General features: G+C 51.8%; 1 protein-coding gene and 1 long non-coding RNA gene across 3 annotated transcripts in view; both read left to right on the top strand.

The window, feature by feature from the left end:
• Positions 1 to 20,855, top strand: part of NUDCD3 (NudC domain containing 3) — a 58,366-nt gene that overhangs the window by 27,362 nt on the left and 10,149 nt on the right. For both annotated transcript variants that reach the window (XM_072777190.1, XM_072777189.1), the window contains exons 3-4: positions 8,510 to 8,642; positions 20,231 to 20,374. In XM_072777190.1, coding sequence (XP_072633291.1) covers positions 8,510 to 8,642; positions 20,231 to 20,374 — 277 coding nt within the window. The remainder of the gene's footprint in view (positions 1 to 8,509; positions 8,643 to 20,230; positions 20,375 to 20,855) is intronic.
• On the top strand, positions 8,653 to 19,505 carry LOC140605120 (uncharacterized). The gene is made up of 2 exons (XR_012007861.1): positions 8,653 to 12,348; positions 12,500 to 19,505. It is a non-coding gene; the product is annotated as an uncharacterized lncRNA (long non-coding RNA).

The following is a 20,855-nucleotide window of genomic DNA, read 5'->3' as shown; positions in this document are numbered from 1 at the left end:
CTCAGGCTCACCGTTAAGTGTGACGGGAGCTGGGGGCCTCTTCCTTCTGCTGTCCTCAATTGGAACATCCTCTACTGCCTTCTAGAGGCAGTGACCCTGAGAGGAAGCTGTTGGGAACTCCTAGCTTCCCTGATTTCCTGGGATCCAGACGATCTTGGGATAAGGGACTTTCAGTGCCACGGGCAGATGGTTTGCCCAAGACCGAGTGGGACTCCGGCGCTGAAGGGAGGAGAGCCCTGGGCACCACGCAGGATGCCTGGGCCTCGCCTCGGATCTGGGGCACCTCAGGTTGGCGGTGCCTCTCGCCCTGGGCAGGCAGCTTTGCCTTCCTGGGGTCCCCAGAATGCACAGGTGTGGCTCCGGGTCAGATGCCCATTCTGCATCTCACTGATGTTCCTTACCTTTTTTCTGGTTCTTGCCTCCCCTCTACTTTCTCTCCTCTTTAGCTGCGCCCCAGTTTCTTCTTTCTTCTTTCTGTTTGGGTTTTGGTTTGTTTTTTTAAGATTGTATTTGAGAGAGAGTGTGAGCACAAGCAGGGGCAGAGACAGAGGGAGCAGCAGACTACCCGCTGAGCAGGGAGCCTGACGAATCCTAGGGCCCAGGATCGTGACCTGAGCCGAAGGCAGACGCTCACCTACTGAGCACCCCAGGTGCCCTGTTTTTTTTTTTTTCCCATGAAGTTCATGTGTTTTTATCTGCTGGTCCTCGTGTTGAGTTGGCTTTTCTTCACTATCGTTACTCATTTCCACAAGCTCTCTGTTTTCTGAGGGGTACTGTTGCTGCTGCTCTTCTTATCTCCAGGCTCAGTGTCCTCTTGTGGTGAGAGGGTGGCCACACAGCTGCGTCCCTGCCCCCGGTGCCCCCCGGGGTGTGGGGGTGGGGACAGCCCCCTCCTCCTGGGCACGCGCCTCACCCCTCCCTGCACTTAGCTCTCGGTTCTCTCCCTAAGGGGGCTCACGTCCTACTTCGGTAGACCTTGGGGCTTCTGCAGTATGCATCGGTTACTTTTTAAGCTTGTTTTTCAATTTAGAAAAGAATTTTTAAAACTTTGTCTTAACTTTGTGATAACAGTTTAAACTAAGAATTCCTGACTTATTTTTTTTTTTTTATTTTAAAGCCTGAATTAAACCTTTTTCCTACTCTTGACTGGGTCTTGTTTCTATATTTGTTTCTAATGCTTATGTGTCGAGAACACATGTTTTGTTTGCAGAATCAGACCAAATCCAGGCAAGTTTAAAAACAGTATAACTTATTTTGAGATAATCGACTCTTCATCTTCCTGGGATCATGGATGAAGGAGGCTCCTCTACCCCTAAATGTTAACATGTCCTGGCAAACATGTTCATTTAACCTTACAGTTTCTTGAGTGCTTTACAGAATGGTGATGACAGGTGCATGTGTGCGCCTCACCTGCTCACAGAAGTGAAGGAGCCGTGTGCCCAGGGGCCCAGTTGTAGACCAGTCTGCTGGGAAAACGCTCAGGCATTCTGGGGGGCAGGGGCGGGTGGATCTGCAGGAACACCCTCTACATGCCAGCTGCTCGGCCCCCCGGGGTTCCCCAGGCCTGCTGTACTGACGTCACAGTCTGTTCAGAGCTCTCCTCCGGGGCCACTGTCAATGGGATCCATCCGTCTTCGGAGGATTGGGCTACTGACCCCGTGAGAGTGAGCAGCTGGGCCAGGGCAGTGCAGGAGAGGTGGGCACTGCAGCTCGCAGCGTGAGGAGTGGTTGGGAGGCTGGGTGTAAAGCGGGCTGAGTTGACATTGTGGGGGAGCGCGTGCTGCTGTCGTGGGGGTGGGGTGGAGAGAGGTGTCCCGTGGGTTTAGGGCAGTGTTGTCACACTGGGTCATCCCTCACCAGGCCTCCTGGCACCCTGGCTTCTCTGCATGTGCTCTGCATGTTTGGCCCTGTGGCTGTGTTGCAGGCCGTGTCCCTCCGGCAGGTGGATGTGGGAGGGCCCACTGGGGTTCTCTCGAGTGTAGTCGTTTGTCTCTTGGGCTGTCTGTTGAGAAATGGAGTAGTAGAGCTGGTCGTGACTTGTTTGATCTTGGATGACGAGGGAAGGAGAACTGAGTTAAAGGAAGGAGTTCAGCGTTCACTTGATGTGTTTGTGTAGCAGGTTATCTCGTTTTCGTTGGAAGATGTGTATTTTACAATCCTGTGCTTGTGAAATATCTGGAATGCTCTTTCGCTTGCTAAAATAATTGGCATGATGTAAGAAAAAGTCTCACTATACCACACTTTCATTGTCAATTCATTATAACAGCGTGCAGTAAATACTGATGGTGTTTACGTTGGCTGATCATCTATACAGATTGTCTCAGGTATTCCTGTAATTTGCATTAAAATCTATCAAAGAAGGACAGCTGGGTGACTCAGTGGTTGATAGTCCCACGTCGGACTCCCTGCAGGGACCCTGCTTCTCCCTCTGCCTGCGTCTCTGCCTCTTTCTCTCTCTGTGTCTGTTTGAATAAATAAATTTAAAAATCTATTTAAAAAAGCCTATCAAATCATTCATGGGCATTTTATGAGGGACTTCCCGCACCTTCATTTATTTTGGGTAAATAAAGAATCATCTGGTATTTTTAATTGTGCTACAAAACTAAAATGTTAAAAGCAGATTATCAAAATATACTTGTTACAGAATTTTGTATTCAGTCCTGACAGTGGTGGGCAGAGTCTCTGGGTGAGCAGAGTGGGTGGGTGCTACTGGCTGCAGGCATCAGTGCCCTTGAAGTCCCTGGAGGAGGCCGGCTAGCTAGTCCTGTCTCCACCGGTCCCTCTGTGCACCTCACGCTTTGGTGGGCCATGGGAGAGACCTCCATGTGGGAGGGCTCCAGGCGATGTTTGATGCCAGAGCTGTGGCTTGTGTTAAACAAGACATTGTGAGGAAAGTATGAAGAGCACTTACATGCCAGGAGAAGGTGTTTGTGAACTGTGAAGCCAACAGAGTTCTTTTCCCACGATTATAGGGCCCTTATGCAAACCCGGGAAAGCACCAACAGAAGCCTTGGCAGGAGTGTCACAGAAGTGAGGGGATGTGTCCAGTAAGCGTGGACACACGGGAACAGGAGTGTAGGTTGCACTGGGACTCTGTCTCCGTGTGCTTGGTGGGCAGGGGCCTGGGGGTCAGCAGGGACCCTCCTGGCATGCTGCAGGGCTGGGTTGTGGAGCAGCCTTGGAAATCCGAAGGCGACCTCCTGGCAGGATGCTTCCCCCAGCTGGGTGCACAGGCAGGACAGGACACCCCCACCCCCACCCCAGGTTTTCATAATTCCACAAAGGAAGAGAACCACACCATCAGCACCCACAAAGCTTCCCTGTTTCCTCACCTGGCATTCCATCCCTGTTTCATCTCTCTCCCTACCCCAGATTTTGTTTTGGTTTTGACAAATCTAGAAATCATGAAATGTCCCCCATACATACTTCAGTAAAAAAAAAAAAAAAAAAGGGACCGAAGTTTTAATGTAACTGTCATGAATTTCATACAGTCACCTGATGCCCTGTCTGTGTTCACTTCCTGATGGTCTCAGAGTGCCTTCTCAGGGTGCGTTTTTCAGATCAGCGTTCCAACAGATCCCAGTGTCGTGTTTGGTTGCTGCATCTTCTAAGCCTCCTGATTTAGAGTACCTCCACTTCCCTCTTTAATCTCTTGCTGGGTTTTTCTTTTTGGATCCTGAGATCATGACCTGAGCTGAAGGTAGTGTCTTCATCCACTGAGCCCCCCAGGTGCCCCTAATGTCTTGCTATTGATTTGTAAAGAAACTTGGAACTTTGTTACACTTTCCCACATTCTGCAGTTGGCAACCAGCGCATTCATGATCCCGGTGACCTGTACCCTGGTGTGATGCACTGGGTTTTAGGCCCCATGTTGGGGGTTATCACAAAGATGAGGACCTCGCAGGAACCGCCGGGTGTCTGGCATTGTGGACATTGGTGTTCTGGACCATTCCATGGGCAGGCCCTCCCGTTGCCGTCAGCCCTTCAGCCAGCACCAGTGGCCACCAAGAACTGCTGCCCAGAAGCAGGTTTCCAGTGCAGGTTACAAAATGGTGATTTTCTCATGTTCGTGTACCTTCTTCATTTATTGACTAGAGTCCTCATGGAGGAACTTGGCTTTCTGAAACTCTGGTTCCTGCAGAATCAATTAATTTTCAGATCGAGTTGTACTCTCATCAAGGGGACTGATGGGCTTTTGTTTCATGAGCTTCTGGACCTTTGGATACATGACACATTTCAGTCTTTTGTGGACACTTTTGGGGGGGGGCAGAGAGCCCCAAGCAGACTCCATGCCCAGCACGAGGCTTGATTTCAAAACCCTGAGATTGTGACCTGTTCTGAAATCAAGAGTTGGACACCTGCCCAGGCACTCTGACATTGTTCTTTTTTGATGTCCTGTCTTTGGCCAGCAGGGGCCCCTTGGGGGCTTGTGTGTCCCTTTCTTGGGACCCTCCTCATCTTGAATGGTATCCTTTCTCAGGACAGGTGAGCTCAGGCTTTGGTTCCTGTGAGATGGGTGTGAGCCACTCCCATCTGGGAAGACCGACTTCCGGTAGATGCTAGGTGGAGAGAAAATTATTGAAACTGGATTTAAAGAGTTGAAGGGTAGGATACACAGCTTGTCTCCCCTGAGTGCCGCAGAGGGCCAGGAAGCCTCCCTTCCTCGGAAGAGTGGACTGCTAAGCCTGTGTCCTTAGGCAGACTGACTTTCAGGTGGGAATGCATTGAACCAAGACCAAGTGTGAGGGGACAGTGACCCCAGGTAGGAGGGAGACAGTGGGTGTCAGCGAGGCTTCTGGACCGCACAGACCTGGTGTGCAGGGTCCTGAGCCTGGAGCATGGCCCCCGATGCCATGGGCTCCCACTGTTCCAGGAGCTGGGAAGAAATGGGGGGGAGGAGCAGGAGGGTGAATGCGTGCTGCTGGGGTGAGAGGCTGTGAGCAGGTGGGTCTACCTGCTGCAGAGCCCTCTGGGCGGGTCACTGTGCTCAGACTCTGCAGCCCCACCCTTCCTCTCCAAGCTGCACGGGGAGCATGGCGGTCATATCTTGGCGAGACGGGGCCTGTGGACCCACTTCTAGGAGGACTGGTCCTCGTGAGGCTCTTGAAGCAGGGCATTAGCCTCCAGGGTTGGGCTCACCTCTTCCAGCTTGGGAAATACAGGAACCCAGAGAGGAATCCCTGTGTTTGTACCTGCTGTGACACCCGTCTGGGAGCCGAGGTGGTGGGACCAGTGAGCAGAAGGCCGGTAGGAAAGGTAGAGGTACTCGGGGAAGGGAGAGGTTGAACTGCTTCTGTGTGTGCACGCTCAGGCTGCACATGCACAGGCAGGCCCTGGGTACACTCAGGGGAGCCACCCCCACTCCCAGAGCCTGGGGAGGGGCCTGAAGGCGGCCCCGTGGCTCCCTGTAATACACCGTTCCCATGCCCCATGTGCAGTCAAGCCTTCTGCACAGAAGCATTTAGGTTGGGCTGTGACCCCTTCACCCACCACTTTTCATCCTGGCCACTGCTGTTCTGAACTGGGGAAGGCAGGAGGCCCTTCAGTTCCTGCCAGGCACAGGGCCATGGAGGGAGGGAGGGAGGGAGGGGTGGGCTGAGCAGAGTTCCCACCTGTGCAAGGTGGGGCTGGCTGGGGCCACCCGCACTAGCCTCCGGAGCCTGGCCTGGCTTTTCTTTTAATGCGATCAGAACCCTGCCATGGGCCTGATGGCCTCTTCAGACGTGGGCGCTGCAGGGAGGCCTGGCTGCTGACTCATGCTCCCCCCCACCCCCAGTGTACTCCCTGGCAGCTGCAGGGGTGTGGCTACAGGCCTGTCAGGGATGACAAAGCGAGGGGGCCCAGAGCACCTGCACATGACAGGAGGCTTATTTTTACACATTGTTGGCTGGAAATAACCAACTTTATTTAAAGAGAATGTGGATTCCAAGTGTTAAAAAAAAGCACCCAGCAGTGTGCCTGGCTCTGTGGGGAGGAGGCTGCAGGGTCCACTCGGGGTGAGCCAGCCCAGTGCCTGCCTAGCTGCCCCGCCCCGCACTGCAGTGTGACCAGAGCTCCTCTGTAAGCACCCAGCTCCGGGACAGCTCCTTCGGCACAGCTCCACAGGCGCAGGGTGGCCCCTCGAGCAGATGTGGCCTCGTGGCATCTGCTGTGCATTATGGTTGTGTGTGGACACCGGCTGATAGGGGCTCAGTGCAGTGTGTGGGACATAGCCATCCCTCCACTGTGAGAGGTCTTGAGGTTTATTTCTGGATTTGTGCCAAGCGCCAGCCACGTTGGCCTTTATTTTGTATGTTTATTTTTGTGTTCCTATAGCTTTGATGATTTCAGGTAGTTAATATGCACATTTTTAAAGGCCGTGCAGTTAGGCTGAGTCTCCTGGCTCCATGCTGGTCGGGTTTGCTGGAGCTTGTCCATCTGCTGTGAGCTTTAAAGCTTCACTGGCTGCTCAAGCGGGTAGGGGATGCAGGTGCAGGTCCTGGCCACCCTGTCCTGCTGTGCTGGTCTGGTCTCCCTGGGCTTGCTTCAGGTGTCAAGGTGTGAGCAAGCTGGTATGGTCATGGGAGAGCTCCCAGTTGTGGGGCCATGGCACAGATTGCCATCTCCTGTCTTGAAGAGCTGTTTTTTCTCTTGATCAAATGTCCATTTTGGGGCAAAATTGAGTAATGGCTAAAGGTACAGAGAAGAGAAGCAAACTGCTCTGACTCCACCACCCAGAAACCCCACAGACACTCACCAGGCTTGTGCCTGGACACGTACACGCACGTGTGCATTTCTTTTTAGGGAACGGGCCTGGGGGCCGTGCTCAGAGCTGTGCACAGAGCTGTGCACAGGTATGTACTGTGGTGGCCCTGCCCGGGATGCCCTGCCTTGACCTCTCCTGCCTCTTCCACCCTACTCTGTGGGGCTGTCTTTCGAGCTCCCTTCCAGACTGGGTAGGGCCCTCCTGGCCCCTTTGAGCTTCTGCAGAGGCGGACAGCCCTCACCTCCGTGGCCCGCAGCTGCATGGTGGTGCTCGCAGCATCATCCCTCTGTGTGCATCTTCGCGTCCCGGTCTCCCCCTTGAGAAGGACACCGAGTGGATCAGGGCCCCCGACGACCTCATTTTAACTTTGAAATAAGGCGTTCTGAGGTGCTGCTGGAGGTTAGGATAACAGAATTTGGGGTATCACACTTCAGCCCTTGATGGCAGCCAGTTACTAGCCCCAAGGGTTGGACTGTGATGAACACCCAGTCTCACATAGAAAGCGTGTGAGGCGTACCTACAGGAGTTAAACTGTTCTCATCCGAGATTGGGGGCTGATGGGGTGTGTGCATCTTCATCTGTACACATGAAGACACACAGCAGGCCGGGTCTCCCCATGGGTGTGTTCATGGGGCTCCCTAAGGGCTGGAGAAGGCGGCCAAGCTGCACTTGTTAGTATGTCCTCCTCCACGACTGGGCTTCTGTCTTTAATTAATTTTTTTTTTTGAAGATTTTATTTGTTCATGAGAGACACAGAGAGAGGCAGAGACACAGGCAGAGGGAAGATGCAGGCTCCATGCAGGGAGCTCGATGGGGAACTCGATCCCGGATCCCAGGATCGCACCCTGGGCCAAATGCAGATGCTCAACCACTGAGCCACCCCAGGCGTCCCCTGTCTTTAATTTAGTTGTAAAATTCCCCATAGTGGGTTTGTGAGTCCACACTTCTTTTTATAATGCTATTTATGCTCTTAGCAGCAGCCTGACGTTTAACAGCAAATGTTTTGCAGTATTTTACTTGTAACATTGCTTGGCCAGGCCTGTCTGCCTCTGTGCCGGGCTGGCCCCGCAGTTAGTGGGGTGTGGCTGGTGGATTTCCAGGCATGCTACTCACCTCTTAGAGCCTGTGGTTTGGTGTGCAGTGCAGTATTTACCAGGAGAAAGCTGGAATTGTGGTTGGGTTAGGGTGCAAGCTGAGAAGTTGTGGCTGAAGTTGGTCTACGTTTTTGTGAAGACAGGCCTTGCCGAGCAATTTGTGAGAAAGCAGGAGCCTTGGGTCTTTATGACCGAGGTCCTGTGGTTGAGGGACTGGCCTGCTTTCTGAGCCTGGTGAAGTCTGGTAGGCCCAGCTATGCTGTGGGCCGCAGCTGTGGACGCTGCCCCCCAAGCTGAGGGTACAGCGCTTAGGGGCTCTACAGAGTGTCCCTGTGTCCCCGTGGTTTCCTGGGAGGCCTGAGACTTAGGTGGAACTTCTCAGGAGCTGGAGACCATCTGTGGTCAGGACTCCCGCATGGGGGCGTGCATGGGTGTACGGTGGGGGACCCAGGTGTGCGGTGGGGGGCCTGTGACCCAATCAGCTGTGTGGGCCTGGGTGCATGGGGGAGCTGGGTGCATGGTGGGCGGCACAAGCGTGTGTTGTGAGGGGGCCCACGTGTGTGGCCGGGGGGCCTGTGGCCCAATCAGTTGTGGGGGGCCCAGCATGTGATGGGGTCGTGGTCCCTCGCGTGTGGGCCCAGGTGCCATCTCACCTATCGCTCTTCCCCAGGAGGCAGGAACAGTTCCAGAGAAACCCTGACAGCTACAATGGTGCTGTGCGTGAGAACTACACCTGGTCTCAGGACTACACCGACCTGGAGCTCAAGGTGCCGGTGCCGAAGCACGTGGTGAAGGGCAGGCAGGTAACCACGGGGCTCCCTAGGCTGGGGTCTCCACACGCGGGGTTGGGGGTGGGCTGTGCTGGAGCCGCTGGGCCGGTCTCCGCGTCCCCCTGCAGCCACGGCCGCGCCCCGCCAGCCTGCTGTGCCGCTCGGGCGCACCTGGTGGGTGCTGGATCTGTCCCATGTCATCCTGTGGTGCGTGGCCGGGTGTCCGCACAGGACACCGCAGGGGAGGCGGGGCGGCCGGAGGCCTCTTCCATAAGCAGGTCAGGTGCACGTGGGCGCCCAGGCTCTGAGCTCCCGCGTGGGGCGGGGTCATGGCCGGTGGGGTGGGGGCGCTCACAGCTCCAGTCGCTCTCCCCATCTCCCGGAGCGCGAGCGGAAGTTGAATCTTTCAGCAGCATAGAGAGGTTTCCTCAGGAGCCGCGCGCAGAGCGCCATTGTTGCAGGGTGTCACAAGTAGGGAGGCTTCACTTTAAAGGAAACCCTGTGGTCTGTGAAACGGGACATCACTTTATTAGAATTCCCCCACCATACACCGCGTCCTGGCTATCGGCTTCCCAGGGGCCCGGAGCCGCAGAGCATGCAGCACCTTCCATGTTCTGAGGGCGAGGGTGCGCTGAGGGCTTGCTCGTCCTCTGGTGACACGGGGACTGCCGCGGCCCCCCGCTCCCACCGCGCCCAGACTGGGTCTGGGGGCCGATGGCTGTGTGCAGCCGGGCCGGGCGCAGGGGCCTGAGCCTGCGATGCTCCTGCTGCTCCGAGAGCCGCGCTGCAGGCAGCCTTCCCAGAGAAGGCCCAAAGCGCGGGAGCAGGATCTCGTGCGTGAGGGGCACCGGCGTTCTCTGGAAATGAGCCCCGTGTGAGGTGGTGCCGGGCCCTGCAGATCCGGTCATGGGTGAGGCGGGCTGGGCAGCGGGGAGCCCTCCAGGCCCCTGTCTCCAGGCCGGCCCAGGCTGCCCGGGCTCCTCCAGGACAGGCGCCCCTGTATTCAGGGCCTGGCTGGCGCCAGCCGCCCCCAAGGGCGGCCTAACCTGGCACGGGCCTCGCGGCTCCGTGGGGCTGCGACTGGCTGTCGGGCGTGGCTGCCCGTCTCCCGTCCCCTCCCTTCCTGTCCTGTCTGAGGAGATCTCACCAAGGCTCAGGGGTCCCTCGTCAGGCCGACTTTGGGACCCCAGTCAGACCCGGTGGCGAGGGCTCGTCCCAAGGTCTGGCTCAGGTGACCGCGGCCCCTCTGGTGCTGGTGGTCAAGGGCGGCTGGTGCAGGCCAACCCTCCTGGGGGTCCCATGCAGGCATCTTGGGGCTCATGCAGAGCGGCTGTGGGTGGGACTCCTGTTGTGGTGGGACTGCCCTGTGCGGGTGAGGGAACTCTGTGCAGCGGTGGCTGTGGATACTGCTGAAGATCGTCACAGCTCCCTGGTCTGCTCTCTGTCTGACTGACCCGTCATCTTCTGGAGCTTTCTCCCAAAGGACTTGCGTCCAGCTCGGCCTAAACTAGTTATTTTCTCTCTGACTCTGGGGACCCAGTGACATGCCTCTCCTGCTGTCGCTGCCTGAATGCGCTCTGCTCGGCCATGGGCACTGGATTACAAGGTCCTGCTGCCCCTCAGCGCATCGCCTGAGGCACAGGCCGTTGTACCTCGGGGTCACATCCATGCCTCTCACATGGGGCGTCGCAACCTCGGGGACAGGTCCTCACTTTCACTGAGGGCAGCCCTAGGGTTCGCCGCCCGGGACCTCTCCTGAGGATGCGAGGGTTCCCGAGGCTGGGCCAGGACTGCTGCTCTGGGCTGGCAGTCCGCGGGCTTGCGCCGCGCAGCCCCCCGGCGAGTGCTGTGCTGCCTCAGGCCCCACCTGGCCGCGTCCTCCCGGCCCTCCGGCCCTCAGTCCTGTGGCCGCACCAGGAGCAGTGATGGAGAGGGGCTTGCTCGGTCCCCACGGGCGGATGGGCTGCAGGGAGCACGGGAGCCGGGAGAGCCGTGGTCCCCGTGAGCGCAGGCTTGTGGCGCCTGCCGGCATGCTCCTGTCAACCTGGCTGCGTTGGTTGTGGAGCCTGCCAGCCATGCTCCTATGCTCCTGTCAGCTGGGCTGCGTCGCCGACCTGAGGGGAGGGCCTTTGCCTTTGGTAGTATTTTTTGTTTACATTACTGTTTCGTTTTGTTTGGTAATTAAAGTGCAGTTGAGGGATCCCTGGGTGGCGCAGCGGTTTAACGCCTGCCTTTGGCCCAGGGCGCGATCCTGGAGACCCGGGATCGAATCCCACGTCGGGCTCCCGGTGCATGGAGCCTGCTTCTCCCTCTGCCTGTGTCTCTGCCTCTCTCTCTCTCACTGTGTGCCTATCATAAATAAATAAAAAATTAAAAAAAAAAAAAGTGCAGTTGATGTACCAGCTTCAGATGCCCAATGCGGCAACTTGCTCCTGGTCTGCGTTAGGTCTGGGGAACGCCTGTCACCTCCCTCCAAGGGGTGCCTCTTGTGGTGAGAACTTAGGACTCACTTAGTAACCCCACAGTATGTGTTCTTCCTTCTCTTAAAACTCTGGGGTCTCTCATGTTTTTAGTGATCTAGGAGTTTCAGCCGTGACTAACTTCAAACTTTGGAATAGATGTATTTCGTGTCTCTTGGCTTTTGCTGGTCTAAGGGCTTTTTCCCTCAGAGTTGCGCCTTCTCTCTGGACTGGCTCCCTCCGGCTCTCCCCTGGGGTGCCTGTCACAGCTCCCTGTCAGCAGTGTTTATTTCTGGGCCTCGTCTGTGGCACCTGTCAGATATCGTCGTGCTGATAGCTGTGGTGGTGGCAGCTCAGTGTGGAAGTCCCCATTGGGGTGTGGGGGCAGTGGGCTGCGGGTAGCTGTGGGAGGGCTCCTGCACCCCGAGTCTCCCACCGGGGACTCCAGAGCATTGCCTCTCCTGGCTGACTTTTTGTAGAAACAGACTGTCAAGTGTGGCAGAGGACAGGACGGAGCATGTGCATAATGTGTGATGTGCAAGTGTCTGTACTTTCCATGCAGCCTTTTTCTAGTTTATCATTTTGCAGGTGAATCAGAAACCCTCAAGGTGAAGCTCTGGTCCCACGTGTGCGTGAACTGTGCCCAGCGCCCGGCTCCGTGCGCTCTGCCGGGACCACCGCCTGGCTCCCCGTCCTGGCCGCCGTGCAGACGTGGAGCAGGGAGCAGGGGTGGCACACTCACCGCGGAAGCACTGGGGCGGTTGCAGTGTCTGCCAGGGCTGCTCAGGAACCTGGCATTTTGTTGAAAAGTAGGATTTCAGGGCTGGAACCTGGCACTCCAGACACTGTTAGTCCTAACCTGTCATCTTGTGGATGAAAGCCACAGCTGTAAGCTGCTGAGGCCGCCAGGCAGAGACCAGGACCCAGCCCTGCCCCAGCCCCATCAGACGGTGCCTTTCAGGTGGCACGTGTCATGAGATTTGTTGCAGGGTCCTGGCTGAGTGTGTTGAGGGACGCGCAGATTCCTTTCCTCCTTGACGTGCTGGTTCCTGCCAGAGTTGTGTGGTCTTCGCTAAGGGACGAGGTCCTGCTGGCTGGTGGGCTCACAGCTGTGCCTCACTGTCCGTGTCTTCACTGCAGGAACCTTCCGGAACAGCACCAAGGCTTCTGAGCATGTCTTGTACAGCAGTGCCCAGCCCCTGAGCTTGCTGCAGCTGGTGGAGTTTGTCTGAAAGCTGCGTGCTATGGAGTTCTCTTCTTCGAAGATGTTCAGAACAAATGTAGGAGGGGGTCCCAGGGACAGAGAAGGCTCCTGGGCTCCATATCTGCTTCTGACAGAGTTGGGAGTGCTCAGGACATTGGGCTCCCAGGAGGGTGAATGCGGGTGGCAGAAAGTCTCCATCCTGCCTCTGTCCTCTTGTCCTCCACCAGCCCCTGCCTAGCCTCGGCATCGTGTACCTGCTGCTGAGCTATCCTGGCGGACGTCCGCGTGCATCATGGAGTATGCGTGTGTACTGTCAGAGCCCACCGTCAGCACAGTGGCGCGTTCCCATACCATTCCCACCCTGGCTACCCCATGGCGGTTCTGGTCTCTGGCATTGGCTGCCGTGTCCCCAGTCCTCACGCGGGCCTGCTCGGGCTGCCAGAACCATGAATGTGCAGGGGCCCTGAGCCCACTGCCCCTCACAGCCAGGGCTCCCATCTGCCTTTGCCCCTTCAGTCAGCAAGCTGGTTATTAAACGAGTCCCCGGGTAATTGGCACGGAGGTTATTGCCAGTGTTCTGCTGTTACAGACCTTAAAACCGTGACTACCTTTTAATGAGTTTTAATTTGGGGGCGCCTGGGGGGGCACATTCAGTTAAGCATCCCACTCTTGGTTTTAACTCAGGTCAAGATCTCAGGGTTGTGGGATTGAGCCCTGAATTGGATCCACGCTCAGCGGTAAGTCTGCTGGAGATTGTCTCTCCCCCTCTCCCTCTGCCCCACCCTCCACCTCTACTCAAGCACATGCGGTCTCTTTTCGTGCACACGCTGAAATTAATAAATAAATCTTAAAAAAAAAAAATAGGTCTGGGGATGCCTGGGTGGCTCAGTGGTTGAGTGTCTGCCTTCAGCCCAGGGTGTGATCCTGGGGTCCTGAGGTTGAATCCCATGTCGGGCTCCCTGCAGGGAGCCTGCCACTCTCTCTGCCTGTGTCTCTGCCTCTCTCTCTCTCTCTCTGTGTTTCTCATGAATAAATAAATAAAATCTTTAAAAAAAATAAAAATAAGTGGGACACTTGGGTGGCTCAGTGGTTGAGCATCTGCCTTTGGCTCAGGTTGTGATCCCAGGATCAGGGATCAAGTCCTACATCGGGCTCCCTGCGAGGAGCCTGCTTCTCCCTTCACCTGTGTCTCTGCTTCTCTCTCAGTCTGTCTCTCTCATGAATAAATAAATAAATCTTTAAAAAAAAATAAGTAAAAACATAGGTCTCTTCAGGTCCTTTGCCTTTTTAAAAATTGGATTTTTTTATTGTTGAATTGTAAGCATTCTTTTTAAGTGTAAATACTGTACCTTTGTTAGATAATTTAAAAGTATTTTCTCCCGCTCCATGAATTGTCTTTGTACTTTCTTAAGAGATGGTGTTTTTTGAAGCACGAAAACTTTAGTTTTGAGAAGATCTAGAGTTTATTTATTCATTAATTTTTGGTTGCTTATGCATACCTAAGAAGCCATTTGCTCACCCAAGTGAGTATTTACATTTATTTCTGTTTTTTTTTTTTTTTTTTTTTCCTGAGATTTATACTTTGAGTCCCTACACAACCATTTTGAGTTGATTTTTGGATAAGGCATGAGAAAGTTGTCTCACTGCATTCTGTTGCATATGGATACCCCCATTTGTCATGGTCCCATTTTCTTTTCCCCCATTGAGCTGTCTTGCCACCCTTGTTTAAAATCAAGCAACTATAAACTATAAACTTATGGGTTTATTGCTGAATTTTAAAATGTATTCCATAGATCTGTATGTCCATGCTGTTTTTTTTCTTTCATGCTGTTTTTTCATGGTTGTATCTTTATAGTAAGTTTTAAATATTTTGGTTCTTTTTTCCCTCCATGATTGCTTTTTTTGGTGTTAAATACAAATTTTCTAGTGTAGTATTTTACTTTATTTTTTATTCAAGTTTTGTTTTGTTTTGTTTTGTTTTTTGCAAGCAAGTGAAAGAGAATGAGCAGAGGAGGGGCAGAGGGGGAGAGAGAATCTCAAGCAGACTCCCTCCTAAATGCGGAGCTTAACACGGGGCTCAACTCCATGAGATCATAATGTGAGCTAGAATCATGAGTCGGATGCTTAACCAACTCAGCCACCCGGGGTCCTTCTAGTGTAGTATTTTAATTCTCTTATTTTTTTTTTAAACTATATATTTGGAGTTATTGTCTTAGTGTTTTCTCTGGGATTTAAATTTTTTTTTAAGATTTTAAAAAATTTATTCATGAGAGACACAGAGAGGCAGAGACATAGGCAGAGAGAGAAGCAGGCTCTCTGCAGGGAGCCTGATGTGGGACTTGATCCTAGGACTCTGGGATCACGACCTGAGCTTGATGCAGAATTCTTGGTTGACACGCTTTCCCTTCATCCTTTGAATACTCTCTCCCACTGCCTTCTAGCCTGCATAGTTTCTTAAAGATCTTATTAGAGAGAGAGCATGAGTGGGAGGCGGGGGGACACAGAAGCAGAGGGAGAAGCAGACTCCCCTTGAGCAGGGAGCCTGATGCGGGACTCGATCTGAGGACCCTGGGGTCATGATGTGAGCAGAAGGCAGGCACTTAACAGACTGAGCCCCCCAAGTGCCCTAGACTGCATGGTTTCTGTTGACAAATCAGATCTTGTTCTGTTGAGGAGCCCTCTATGTGCAGAATTGGTTTTCATTCTACTTTCAAGATTCTTTGTCTTTGCCTTTTTTGACAGTTTGATTTTGATGCATCTTGGTCTTGACCTCTTTGAATTTATTCTACTTGGAGTTCACTAACCTTCTGGAGTGTGTGTTGTCAGCCATTTTTTCATAGATTCTTTCTATCCTCTTTCCTCTCCTGCTGTGGCTCCATTGTGCATGTTGTGGTGTGCTTAGCAGTGTCCCTTAGGTCCCTGAGGCTCTGTTCATTCTTTCTGGTCCTCAGAGTAATCTTATTGTCCTGTCTTTAGATTTCCTGATTCTTTTTTCTAACTGCTGTGACTGCTTTGGAGACCTCTAGTAGACTTTCTGCTTCAGTTTTTTTCCCCAGTTACTTTTAAGTTCCAGAATTTGTATTTGGTTCTTTAAAAAAAAAAAAAAGTGTCTTGGGACGCTTGGGCGGCTCAGTGGTTGAGCATCTGCCTTTGGCTCAGGGCATGATCCTGGAGTCCTGGGATTGAGTCCTGCATTGGGCTCCCTGCATGGAGCCTGCTTGTTTTTGCCTCTATGTCTCTACCTATGTCTTTGCCTCTCTCGCTCTCTGTCTCTCATGAATAAATAAAATCTTAAAAAAATAAAATCTTAAAAAACATAAAATATTTTTAAAAATCGTGTCTTATCTCTTTATTAATATTCTTCATGAGATTTTATTCTCATACTTTCCTTAGTTATTTACACATGGTTTTCTTTAGGTTTTTGAGTATATTTACAATAGCTGATTTATAGACTTTTTGTTAAGTTCATGTCTGGACTTCCTTGGGGACGGATTTTATTGTTTGCTTTTGTTCCATGTGGATGGGCTATCTTTTTTCGTTTTTAGTGAGTCTTGTAATTTTTTGTTGAAAATTAGGCATTTTAAATAATACTGTGGCAATTCTGGAACTCAGATTCTCCCTTTTTCTCATGGTTTGTTGCTGTTGGTACTTGATGTAGTTCTTGTTTGATGACTTTTAAAATATATATATTTTAATAGATTTTATTTATTTGTTCATGAGAGATAGAGAGAGAGAGAGAGTGGGGCAGAGACACAGGCAGAGGGAGAAGCAGACTCCATGCAGGAAGCCTGATCTGGGACTCGATCCTGGAACTATATAGTATGCCCTGGGCTGGAGGCAGGCGCTAAAACACTGAGCCACCCATTGATCCCCATTTGATGACTTTTTTGAGCTACTTTTCTGAAGTCTATATTCTTTATTTTGCGTTGCTGATGAAGTATCTACTTGGTGAACTTAGTGATCAGCAAATGATTGGACAGACTTTCTTAAAGACCTAGAACCAGTGAATTTCTCTTCCCAGGGGCTCCATGTATGTATTAGGGCCTGCCTTTAACACAGCCTAGCAGTTGAAAATTCTGCCTTAGCCTTCATTTGTTCATGCAAAGTCTCAGAGTCAGCCAGTGGTAAGAGGTTAGGGCCTTACTGAAGGGTTTTTTCTGCACACAGCCTGCACGTTCATGTTCCAAGTTTTCAAAACCTCCATGGGCATTGTATTGCACAACTTTTTTTGTTTGCCTCAGCTGTTATGAACTATTTCAGTCAGCTGTGAAGTTAAAATACTTGCCTCTTAATTGTTTTCAACAAACACTCTCTGGGGAAAAGGCTTGTTTGAAGTCCATTTAAAAACAGCCTAACAAGTGGGGTCTTCCAGCGAACTGTCACACAGGTCAAGTAATCAGAGTTCTTTGGGAATGAAGTTTTGAAGGAACTATATAGATCCTTTGTGCTTCCTCAGATGGCCGCCAGGCTGTACTGGGAATGTGGGTTGCCAAGGGGCTACAGAGTGAGAATGGGTCTAGGGTAAGCTGTCATAAAGCTTGTTTTTCTTGAATAAATGCTCTCTGGGTTCCTACAAACCTTTGATTAGTTTCTAAAGTTCAGAAAAAGTACATATTTGACAATTTTTGCCAATAATCTTCTTGTGTTTTTGGATGAGAGCTTTTTTGGAGATGTTAACTCTACTATTTTCATTTTTACATCAAATTTCTTGTGTATTTTTTTTGTTTTTATCTTACAAAAAATAGTATTCTTCCAGCATAATGTCCAAATCACTCAGACTCACTAGTACAATATATTATCTAGAAATCATTTTTCCTGAAGTCCTCTCACCTCCGATTCCAACCTGGACCAATTATGTTTCAGTTCTGTACAGTTTCCATCCTGGGGCTTCCTTTCACCGTACTTCTATATTAAATTCAGTGTGTTTGGAACCCTTTTGGATCTTTCTCTCTTTTTTTGTTCCTAGTTTTATTAAGGTATAACTGACCTATGGCACTGTATTAGCTTCAGGTGTATAACAACGCTTTGATGTCTGTATTACAAAATGATCACAATAGGTTTAGTTTATATTTGTCACCATACGTTTGTGTGTGTGTGTGTGTGTGTGTGTGTGTGTGATAAGAGTGAGTTCTACTTTCTTAGTAACTTTCCCATGCATGGGTACAGTGTCGTGAGCTGCGGTCACCATGTGATGCAGGAGATCCAGGCCTCGTTGACCTTCTTCCTGGAAGTTTGTGCCTTTGACCCTCCCTCCCCCTGAGATCTTCCTCTGGTTTAGTTTTTTTTTTTTTTTTTTTCTCATTTTGCTGGACTATAGCCTCAAGGAGCTTTCTCAAGTTTTAAAGTTTTGAAGGAACTATAGCTCCTTCAAAAATATATTTACAATATATTGTAAATACAGGACTCTTGAATGTCTTAAAATGTAGTTTTTTTTTTTTAATGTAGTTATTTTAAACATATTTATTTCATGGTTTGGTTGTGTATGGAAATCTAAAAAAATTCTCCCCTTAGAAGATTGAGGGCCTTGCCTCCCTTTTGTCTTATGTCCAGTGCTACTGTTTCTTGAGATCTCTTCCATTCAGGTTCTTTGTGAGGGAACTTTTATCCCTGGTCTTTGCAACTTTTAGGACCTTAATTTGAATAATTTGAATATTAGGAGTCCATAAGTTTGTGTGAGTCCTTTTTCCCTCGTTCTGTTCAGCCCTTGGTGGGTTTTGTCCAAAAGCACGTTTTCGACTCCGGAGTGTTATCTTGCTGCTGCGTGTGGTTTCTAGCCAGCCACCCCGATCACCTAGATTGGTCTTTGTCTCTATCTTGATAGTTTTTTTACTTTAACAGTCTTTCTGTTGCAGATTTTATTTTAGCTTCTGTGTATTTAATTCTGAGTGGGGTGTGTGTGATTGTTCTATTTTCACATTTCATTTTGGTTCCATAGTCAAACCGCTCACACCTCTCTAAGGATATATACTGGAAATACTTTAGAATTTCCTTTTTTCCTAAATCTGTAGTCTTTTTTTTTTTTTTTTTTTTTTTTAATGCTGCTGGTTTAAGGATTCAATTCTTAGTTCCCTGGTAGTTTTTTAATTAAAAAACATATTTTCCTCATTCTTTTGAATAAGGGCGGTATGGATGGTTTTCTCTGTTTTATGTCAGAGATCTGCTCCTCTACGGCTGCTGAGGGCTCAACCGGGCAGCTTTCCTGACAGCACGTGGGTCCCACCACCCACACTGTCCCCTCAGAGTGCTGGACAGACCCCTTGGTCTATGCCACTGCGGTCTTGGGGCTGCTCTGACCGCTCCGCTCCTGCCCTCCCACCTGACTGCCCGCCAGCTGCCCGTGCAGCCGAGGCTCCCAGATGCACACCAGCAGACCACTTGCTTGTTCCTGCTCTGTCCTGCCTGTCCCCACGCTCTTCTCCTTCGTCTCCTCCTCCCTTGTGTTGTCTGGGATTTTTCTCCTTGTGCTTGCTTTTTTTCCATGGGTCCCAGAGGCTGGGGCACCGTCACCTTGAACTGGAAGCATCTCTCCAGGTCCCCTCGGTGCTTTGGCTTGTCCGCTGTTGTGCAAGACTCACTGTGAGAACTTGCCCAAATTTGGAAATAACCATGTTATGTAAAGCTAGCGGGGAGGATTTTATTAAAGTGAGCTTGCTCCTGGAGTGCCTCCACCGCATGCCCAAGTTCATGGTCAGAGACATGGTGGCCCAGGAGTCTGCTGGGCTGCTGCCGAGTTGGCTGTTGGATGCCAAGTAAAGCTGGCTTGTGTGCGTGTCTTTGCCACGCTGACCGAGTGAATAGGACACCCCCAGAGGTTGGTATGGGGGCAGCTGTGCCCACAGGACGCCCCAGCCCCTGTGTGTGGGCATGGTGTGGTCTGTGGGCCACTCTGCTCTGTAGCAGCGCTTTTGTCCCCATTCCCCCCACGGTTCAGGAACTCTTCCTCTCTCGCCTGAGAGCCACCTGATGGTGGGGACTCTGGAACAGCACCCCTTCCACTGTCCCATCTTTTACTCGAGATTTACGATACAATTAGGTTATGGGAGCAGAGCTTGAATATTCTGGGACACTTAGAGTTTCTGTTCAATACTTTCTGAGTGTTTAATGAGTACTTACAAGCCATGTGGGAGGGTAGTCTCCAAACAAAAGCAGATGGAACCCCACCCTTGGGCCTGAGGTGTCCCTTCCAGTGTCTGTTCATTGAATGCACGCATTATGCAGATGCTATCATAAAAAGATATTACAGTATAGACACAGATTTTAGAGTTTAAAAAGAAGTGAAAGAGAAACTGGAGTTGTACTTGCTTTCCTCTTCCAGTTTCTGATCTGAATAACGTCCAGGGCTTCACGAGCTTTGGATGCTGTGGGCCAGGGTCCCAGCAGCTCCCATATGGTGCTGGGGACAGATGTGGGGCAGAGGGGAGAGACTATGCATGACAAGTGTGAGCTGAGAGGCTGGGTTTCTCGAGAACAGAGAAACTATGAAACCAGAGGAGCCAGCTCAGTGCCCCTGGCGAAGGCACAGCTTCTCACGGACGGACGGGGACGGAGGCAGAGCAGGCGTATGGGGGTGTGGCCTGGCCCTCCTGGCACCCTGCGGAGCTGTGCTACCCAGGGGGCCGACAGCTAGACTCGGTGGGAGGCACACCCCCACCTGCGCCCGCCAGGCTTGCTTTCCGCCATGGATATTGGTCTGCCCTGATGGAGAAGGGATTTGGGTGGAAAACCAGCAGTTTGCCTGCGTCTTCATTATCCATGTTGAAACAGAACTTCTAGGATGTTTACTTGAAGGAGACCGTGGAGCACAGGCTGCTGCTTCCAGTGTCCCTGGTTGGTGGGATTCTTTTCTCCCAGAATGCCTGCTTCTTCCAGGATGGCCTGGCTTCTAGTTCTCTCCTTCTTGGGAGCGCACTGGGTGCCACCTTCACAGCACAGAGTGACACCCCTCTGCTCGGTTCCAGGTCTCGGTGGCCCTCAGCAGCAGCTCCATCCGGGTGGCTGTGCTGGAGGAGAATGGGGAGCACGTCCTCATGGAAGGGAAATTCACCCACAAGGTCAACACCGAGAGCTCTCTCTGGAGCCTGGAGCCTGGGAAGTGCGTCCTGGTGAGTGTGGGTGTCTGTGTGGGCACTCCAGGAGGAGAAAGGGGCGTGGGGTCCTACCAGTTGGTTCTCTGAAGTGGAGCCAGTGGGAATGTGAAACTCAGTGGTCCTCTGTCCTTGTGCCCACGTGGAAACCGCACACAGTGATGACAGGAGCTCCTGGCAGGGTCATCCCCAGAGCTCGGCTGTGCTTGTGCAGGATGTTCCTCCCAGTCCCAGAGGCTTCCACTCGCTGGCGACTTGGTTACATCTGAGGCAGAACCAGATAAGTGGAAAATTGAAAGGCAGATTGAATGTCATGGATTTCCTCCTGGAGGATGCAGAGTGAACAGGTTCAGATAGACCAGCTTATTTGACAAAGGAGTCTCAGCTGGCTGAGCTACTTGGGGCTGCACAGGCCAAGCGGGCTGCCTAAGTGCTCTTGTCACCGGCATCTTCAGAGGCTCATTCGGCCTCCTCGAAGCCTTGCCACCCGGTCAGTGGG

The sequence above is a fragment of the Canis lupus genome, chromosome 15 (genome assembly GCF_048164855.1).
Source record: "Canis lupus baileyi chromosome 15, mCanLup2.hap1, whole genome shotgun sequence".
Classification (NCBI taxonomy): domain Eukaryota; kingdom Metazoa; phylum Chordata; class Mammalia; order Carnivora; family Canidae; genus Canis; species Canis lupus.
Note: the sequence above shows the minus strand (reverse complement) of the source record. Positions and strands in the feature narration are given on the sequence as shown.